Source organism: Tupaia chinensis, unplaced genomic scaffold, assembly GCF_000334495.1.
Source record: "Tupaia chinensis unplaced genomic scaffold, TupChi_1.0 Scaffold000115_1, whole genome shotgun sequence".
Lineage (NCBI taxonomy): Eukaryota > Metazoa > Chordata > Mammalia > Scandentia > Tupaiidae > Tupaia > Tupaia belangeri.
In genome coordinates, this window is record NW_006159579.1 from 8,381,558 (window position 1) to 8,390,422 (window position 8,865).

The 8,865-nt window shown below is 39.4% G+C and overlaps 1 protein-coding gene across 1 annotated transcript; it reads left to right on the forward strand.

Moving 5' to 3' along the window:
- The first annotated feature begins 2,055 nt into the window (after positions 1 to 2,055).
- LOC106734432 (baculoviral IAP repeat-containing protein 5-like) lies at positions 2,056 to 8,486 on the forward strand. Its single transcript, XM_027770195.1, has 2 exons — positions 2,056 to 2,066; positions 8,071 to 8,486. Exons 1-2 carry the CDS (start codon positions 2,056 to 2,058, stop codon positions 8,477 to 8,479), a joined length of 420 nt encoding a protein of 139 aa, XP_027625996.1. The 3' UTR covers positions 8,480 to 8,486.
- The last annotated feature ends 379 nt before the right edge of the window (positions 8,487 to 8,865 follow it).

Genomic DNA, 8,865 nt, shown 5'->3' on the forward strand with positions numbered 1-8,865 from the left:
TTCAAATGTTCGTAAAAATCACTTGAATCTACAGTTTTTCTTATGGAAAGTTTTTAAGTATGAAGTCAATTTCTCTAATAGATGTATAGCTATACAGATTATCTAATTCTTTTCATATGAGTTTTGGGAGTATGTGTCCTTTTAAAAAGTTGTCTATTTCACCTAAGTTGTAGAAGTATTGGCAAGTAATTATTCATAGCATTCTCTTATTGTCATTTTAATGTCTTCAGTATGTCTCCTTTTTAAATTTCTGGTCAGTCTGGCTAAAGGCTTATTAATCTTATTAATGTAATCAACTTTTCACTTCATTGATTTTTCTCTATTTTTTTATTGACTATGTCATTGAGTTTTCATCTTATAGTTATTATTTCTTTTCTTAAGCTTACTTTGAATTCAATTTACTTCTCTTTGCAGTTTCTTGCAGTAGAAGTTGACATCAAGTCAAGAAATGCTCTTTATTTCCCTCGAAGCACTGCTTTAGCTGCACTCCATCCAACAGCTACATTTGATTTTTTCATTGAGTTTAAAATATTTTATTTATTTTTCTCAAGAATTATTTTATTGAACTTTATTTATTTACTTATTTATTTCTTAATTTGACCAGAGAGTGACAGAGTGAGAAAGAGAGAGGGAAAGTGAGGAAGCAAGCCAAGTCACCAGGTCCAGGACTCGAACCATGGTCAGCCATGTGGGAGTCCAGCACCCTTAACCACCACACCACCTGCTGGTCCCAAAATATTTTATTTTTAAAAGTTTCTTCTTTAACTTACAGGTTATTTTAAAGTATGTTGTTTAATTTCTAAACATTTTGGGATTTTCTAGATATCTTTCTGACTTCTAGTTCAAGTCTATTGTGATCACAGAACAGATTGTATATCATTTCAATTCTATTAAGTTCATTGAAATTTGTTTATGATTCAGAACATATTTTATGGTGGCAAATATTCTCTGTACCATTAAAGAGAATATGATTGCTGGTTTTAAAGATGTGTTCAATAAAAATCAATTAGGTCAAGTTGATTATGTTATTAAGATTTATATATCTTACTGAATTGATGTCAAGACTTATTTTGCATAGAAAAACATAATTTCTGTTTATATGAATTACCTTCTTCCATCCTTTATGTCTAACATATTTGTTTCTTTATATTTAAAATTACTCTCTTATAGAGAGTATATTGCTGAGTCATATTACATTTTCAGTCAGTCTGAGAATTTCAGCCCCCCTCCACCCCCAGAGGGCACGTGTGTGTGCATGAGAGAGAGAGCACCCCACCAATGGGATCTGGTTATGGAACAATCCTTTTTCCTCCAACTCTTCAGCTTGTCAGGATCCTAGACATGCTTGTACATGCCCAGAATATTTTACAAGCCTCCAGGACTAGGATTCAAACCCTGGCCAGTCATATGAGATCTGGCTTACTCTGCATAGAACTTAACCACTGTACTATGGGACCAGCTCAATCTCTGCCTTTTAATTGGAGGGTTTTGAGGATTAGCATGTAATTATATTATCAATATAGACTTTAAAATTTACCCTATTGCTATGTGTTTTCTATTAGTCACATCAGTTTTTGGTTCCTTTTGTCTCAATTCCTTTTCAACAGTTCTTTCCCCAGACATAAGAAGTTTCCTCATACATATTTTCAGATCATTAGCTGATCATGAATTCAAGAGATCTTTCTGCAATGAACATTGATCTTGTCTTTCACTCTCTCCTTTCTGGTATTTTCTTCCTTAAAAATCCTTGAAATGTAAACTCTTTCTTCTCAACTCAGAGAGGTCACTGAATTGCAGTTGTGTTTGGATTTTGCCTCTCTGTACTACTGGGTCGTTGGAAAAGTCAAGATGCTTTTTTGCAGAGGAAAACATAGAAAAAATACATCATGACTTTTCTGATGACCCAGTAGCTTGAAACCCTCTCCAGGAAGCAAGACGAGCAATCATAGGTTCACTTCATTTGCTACCCTTCTCTAAGGAATACTATCTTGTACTCTCCAACATTCAAAGCCTGAAAACTCTGGATTTACTTGGATAGGTAAATTCATTCCTATCATGACCAAGAGGTAAAATCCCCAGCAGAATATTTTTAAAAGATTTAGAAAATAAAAATTTAAAAATAATAAAAAAGAAAAGTTGGGCAAAGTATAGACTATAAAGAATACAAAATAAATTACTATTAAACATTTGTTGAATTAAAATGAACCTGTCACCTATGAAAGTGCATTTACATTTTTTATTGAAAAAAACTGTCCCTGCCCAGAACAGGGTGAGAAGGAAGCATGGCCATACGAAAGCTATCTCTAAGTTTCTGAGCACATCACAAGGGTCTGTTGAGCTAATCGGCCAAGACAATGAGGAAAAGATGAGTTAATAAGCTTCAATAACAAAAAGAAAGAAAGGAGAGAGAGAGAGAGAGAGAAAGAGAGAGAGAGAAAGAAAAGAAGGAAGGGAAATAAAGAAGAAAGAAATGGAAAGAAAGAAGAAGGAAGAAAGAAAAAGAAAAAAGAAAGAAAAGGGGAAAGGAAAGAGAATGGAAAGAATGAAAGAATGAAAGAAAGAGAGAAAGAAAGAAAAGAAAAAGAACAAAAGAGAAAGAGAAAAAAAAGAAAGAGATGTAGGGTGCTCAGTTGTAAGAAAAAAGGAAAATAAGCAGAGAATCGTGACTTGGGAAGCAATCTTTCAGGGAAAACAGAAATGTCTACACATCTGAATGAGATAAAGAATTAAGAGATCTGACCAGAAGGCACAGTCCATCTTGAGACAGAGCTGGTTAAAGACATGGGAAAAAGCAATGAAAATTTAAGCGTGTTCAGTCATTTGACCAGGAATACCAACTATGTATTCATATTTTCATTTCTCTTTCCTATACCCTTAACAGACATCACTAATCAAATTACGGCTCTCACATCACCGAGCCCAGAGGCTGCCTCAGGCCATCTGTACATGGCATCATAGGCCGCCTCTACCAATTGATCATAGTTGGCCTCTAATGGGAAACCAATTTTCTTACCACATTCAGACTCTTACATGTTATTTTTAAAATAATTATTTAATTTTACTTATCACCATCATCACCATCATCATCATCATCATCATTTTACCAGAAAGTGGCAAAGAGACAGAGAGGAAGAGTGAGAAAGTAGGCTGCCAGGTCCAGGATTCAAACTATGGTCAGCTATGTGGGAGCCCAGGGTTCTAACTACTATGCCACCTGCCAGCCCCTTACATGTTATTTTGATGCAGTCTTGCTGGCTTGATGTTAGGAAAAGAAATGTAAATACAAATTCTCTGGGTGATCAAGCATAAATATGTATATCCTTCAATACTTACTAAACATACATAACATTTACATATGTTTGCATAAATATTTACTTCTACATATATAATACTTTTATAATTAAAAATCTGTCAGGAACAAATAAGGTAAGAAGTAGGAGGATGCTCTGAAAAGTACAAAGTTCTATGCAAAAAGATAACACTATGAGACCTCTGTCGCCTATCTCTGTGGTTTCCTGATAAGATTCAGAAAATCTGTGATTTATCTCTCTGGATTTCTAGTTAAATTCTGTATCTTCTCCACCTTTCTGGTTTTTTTATTTTTGTTTGTTTGTTTGTTGTTTTGCATTTTTTCTATTTCCGATATTCTGAAACAAGGTCTTGTGTACTCACCAGAAAAAGATAGAGAGGACTCATGTAGTCACCAGAAAAAGACAGAGAGAGAGGGAGAGGAAGAAAGCACTCCCTCAGTGGGGTGTGGTCATGCCACAATCCCTTCTTCTCCATTTCTCTGTCCTATTTGGTTTCTGAACACATAGCCACATGTTCCCTGGCATGTTTTGCAAGCCTCCAGGGATCAGAATTCAAACCACAGTCAGCCATGTGGGATCTGGCTCCCTTAACCACTAAGCCCCTTATCTTCTCCACTTCTAATTCCCACATACAGCTATGCATAAACTAATCAACCATTCTGAGTTGTCTATGATGAGGAATCATGGAATGGGGAACTTTTAGCATAAAGATCAGGAAAGTTCTAGACAAAGTAGGACAAAGTTAGTCACCTAGAGATACAGATAGAACAAATCCAGCCAGAGATACAAGACAGGCACAGATTGGGATCCCAGAGAGTACTGGTTTTAACACCGTTCAAATCTCTATCTCAACTCATTGAGCACAGACCCCCAGATCCCCAGGTACCTTCCTTTCCTCTAGGATCCCAGAAGGGATTTCTCACCACTGACCTCTCTCCGCTGCTGCTCCTGTCCTTGCTCCTTCGTCCAGCTAAGCTTTCCTACACCTCCCAAGTGTGATGTTTTCTTCCTAACCAGTGAATATAGTTCTTTTTTGTCTACAAAAATCAATCTGACTTTTCTTATTTCTACCAGCCTTCTCTCTCATCATTCTATCCACCTCATCCTCCCAAACACTTTAGTAACAAAGCAGGGAAGAAAGAAGTGAATACATACTTTTAAACAGAGCGTCTATTTTGTGTCAGTGCCTGTGCTGATTGCATATCTACAGAACACTAAAACAAATAAAACATGCCCCAACCCTTATGGAGGGATCAGAGTTGGGAACATTGAGAAGAAGAAGATAGATAGCACATAAATAATAATAATATAATATTATAATGCCTAATTTTTATTGAGAGCACACTCTGTGTAGCAAACATTGCACTAAGTGTTGTAAATGCATTGATCCTCTCTATCCCTTTAATAGCCGTAAGAGATAGGTGTGACTTTCATTATTCCTTATTTTCACCTAAAGAAGTTAATACGTAGGCAGGCTGACTAACTTGCTCACCTCAGTGCTAGTAAATAGTAAAGTTGTACTTGAACTTCAGCTCATCACAAAACTCATTCTGTTAACCTCTATACCCTACTGTGATACAATCCAAACAAAATCTTGGGAAAACTCAAAGGAGGGATAACACTCTCTCTACCTAGTAGGAGATCTATCAGGAAGGCTTCACAGGAAGTGACTTTTGAATTTTATCTCTAAGGGTAGGAACAACAAGTGGACAAGGGAAAAGACAGAGCCTTCAATCATAAGAGAATTTCTGATATTCTGAGTACAAATGACTTTCTAGCATAATGGTTTTAGCCATGGATGTATACTGGGAGACATAAGAGATAGGGCCAGATAGGGAGGCAGAAGTTAGATTTCAAATGCTGTCTCCTCCGTATAACCATAGATATAACCGGGAGTCACTGAAGGATTTTAGGTGGGAGAATCATGTGACTAGATTTGCAGAAATCCAGTAGAAAATTATTGCAGCAGTGATAGATTTGTGGTGGAGTGATCTGAAGACTGAAATAATTATCTAAGGAAGAAGTAATGGAGACATAAACTAAAGTGAGACTAATGGAATAAATGAGAGCTAACAGATTCTACGGAGATTTAGTAAAGCAGTGAGTTGGGCCTTGTATCTGATTGAAGTTGAAGAACAAGACATGGAAGATGGTAAAACATGATCTGGAGAGTGAGAGAATTTAAGCGGATGGCAGTGTCATTGCTGTGAGATGAACCAAGGAGAAGCAAGCTTAGTGAGAAGGATGACACTGGTTTGAGATATCTATGAGTAGTCTAAAAGGCAGTTGGCTATAGAATAAGAGCTCGGGAGAAAAGATGGACTAAGAGCACTTATCTAGAGTAAGATCTAGAGTAAGATCTAGAGTAAGATCCCTAGAGACATTTTAAAATGCCCCTTCATGAGATAACAAGAGGAACCTACTTCCACTGTCATACATTTCTCATCCTTCCAGATGCCCAGTGAGGTAGATAGTCCAGGGTTAGTTTGACCAAGTCTTTGGTTAACCTAGCTTTCTTCTCTCTTTGCTCTACCATTGCAGCCTCATCCCTGTAGTCAAAGATAGAGCTCTGGATTTTTGCGTTTATGATGCAAGCATGGCCTGAATCCTTAATGTTTTACTTAAAAATTCAAACAAATCCAAAATTCCAGAGGCTACATCTGTGGTACCTTCACATCCTTTCATATTTATACACATATCTAGTCATTTTTCTATCAGACAATCAGTCAAGGAGGATTAACATTGGCCACGTCATTATATATGCAAGGGCTCACCCTGGGCACTCTACATGCAGCTCTTACAACAGTCATGAAGTCTTATCCCCGCCCCAGTTTGCAAAGGAGAACGTTCACGTTCCAAGAGGTCACTCAGCCTCCCTAAGGTCACAAAGCAAGTAAGTTGTTCATGTCTGTTTTGAACCCAGATCTACCTAACATCATGGCTCCCAAATGCCAGCTACAAACTGCCAATGATTTGGGATGACATTTTTGCTGCACTATAATGAAATGAGCCATGTGATTGTTAATTTTTTAAAAACATTTCCAGGTCTATAAAATCTAAAATATCAGAAACAACTTGTAGGACCCGGGCTGAAACATTGCCATTTTAAAGCGCAAGTGCAAAGGCAGTTTAGCCCACCACCATCATGAGTGTGCACAGGGGTAGCAGAGACTCGAGGAGCTCCTCACTCCCTGTAAGGAGAGCACCTGCTATCCCAGGGCTCACTCCAAGAGTGGATAGGCAAAGCCTTTCCATGCTGCAGCTACTTCCTCTGAGCCCCTGACAGAGGGGAAGTTTTATCTTCCCAAGATCTTTTTTTTTTTACAATTCCATTCCTGCCTGCTAAAACAAGAAGGAAGAAACAGATGAATATTAACCATGGAATCAGCCAATATTCCTTTTACATCTTTCCTTCCCCAGACAAGTTGCTTTACCTAGTGTCCAGGAGAGGAGAGTTTTTCTCTAAAATCTCTGAGGGCAACAAACAGGACTATTTGGGGATTCCAGGACTGAAAGCTGCTTTTCTCTTTCCCAGTCTGTCAAGGAGGAGCCTTGTGGTAATCTGACTTTGCTATCTGGCTGTGGTCTTTGGTGCTCAGAGAAAAGTTCTTCTCTTCCTCCACCCCTTCTTAAAGAAAAGAAGAGTCTGCACCTGTGGGGAAAAATTCCCGAGACCTACTATTTACCAGGTACTGTGTGGGGTTTCAAGCATAACATTTCATCTCATTAGTTTACTCTTACTGCTTTCATGATTTCAAATAGAATACATGCTCATGTAAAAGAAAAGATAAAAAGGAAGGAAAAAAGGAAATCCACCCATGACCTTGGAGAAGCTGCTTAATCTCTCTGAGCATCGGTTTCCTTGATAAAATAAGGGCAAGAACAACACAAGACTGTACTTGAAAATGCCCCATTCCACCTTCAGAGACAATCATTGTTAATACATGGGTCTATATATCCCATACAGTTTTCCATATGCTTATCAGCATTTATTGTTATTTTTGTTTATTTTTTAAATGTAGTTTTATATGTGAGAGAGGGAGAGAGAAAGAGGAATACCCTCAGCAAGGCCTCTTGCTGCAATCTCCCCAGTCTCCCCAGTAAGCCGAGTGAAGGATTCCATTCTCAGAAAGCTAAAACATTTATAAAATGCCTAATTACATCTTGCCAGTAGATGCAGTAATCAGAAATACATCCATCCCATCCATCCTATATGTAGTTCTTAGATTTTGTTCTTTTCATTTCTAATTCGACCAGACAAATGAAAACCCAATGAAGCTAATGGTTTACTATTTCGGTGGGCTTTGAGTTCGATTTTTATGGCTACTGTATTAAGATTATGTGACTTTAGTACCTTGTCACTGGCCTCAAAATTTTCATATTTCCATTTATTTATATAAAATAATAAAGATTAAAAAACAATAATGTGCTCCTAATTATATAAACACTGCTAAACAAAATGGCATAATTGGTGAAACTAGACTCTCTGAGGCTAGGCAACACCATCATGAGAAAACTCAAAAGGCTTGTTGGTTGGCCAACATATAGAAGGCCTTCACAGCCTATAGCAAGCCAATCACAGATGCTTGTGGAATTAAAAATGGCATAGGGTGTGTTCAAGTCACACTATAAAAGTCAAGACTCCTACTATGTGTGTCAGACCCTGCCCTGGATTCTGCTTGGGTCTCTTCTGCTTCTACCCTGATTCTGCTTCATTGACTAACTCCTCTCCTTGACCCTGATGGGTCATTGGTGTCAGAATAGCCACATTGACGCCCTGCGGTGCGCCACTAACCTCCGGGTTTGAATTGCGGCACCGCTCGGCGGCATGGGCACCCCCGTCCTTGCCCCCGGCCTGGCAGCTCTACCTCAAGGACCACCGCGTCTCTACGTTCAAGAACTGGCCCTTCTTGGAGGGCTGCTCCTGCACCCCGCAGCGGGTCAGGCCGCCCCGCCCCATAGAGGAACATAAAAAGCATTCGTCTGGTTGTGCCTTCCTCTCTGTCAAGAAGCAGTTTGAAGAATTGACCCTCGGTGAATTTTTGAAACTGGACAGAGAACGAGCCAAGAACAAAATGGCTAAAGAAATCGGCAGCAAGCATAAAGAGTTCGAAGAGACGGCCCAGAAGGTGCACTGCGCCATCGACCAGCTGTCCGCCCTCGAGTGAGCCTCCTGCCGTGCCCAGCCCAGTCCACGCCCGTTAGCTGTTCCTCGAGCTGGCGCCGTGGCCTGGGGGCCCCTGGACGCCTTGGGGAAGGGAAGGCTAAACCCTGGGCGTGGATAACTGTGTTTCTGTTTTTTCTTGAAAGTGGCACCAGAAGCTGCTACTGCTGCCTGGGCAGATGGTGCCATCAACCATGGTGAGGAGGCATTTTCTTTGGTAGTTTTTGCTTTATCGAGTCCTCAGCTCACCATGAGAAAGGGGGTTCTCGGACAAGCAGAGGTGGACTTTGGCTAGAACTGACTGGCTTGGACCTATGTGGGTAGGCCCTCCAGCCCTGAGTGTGTCTGGGCTCTCCATCCTGAATCTGTGAACGCAATTGTAGGTGCCCT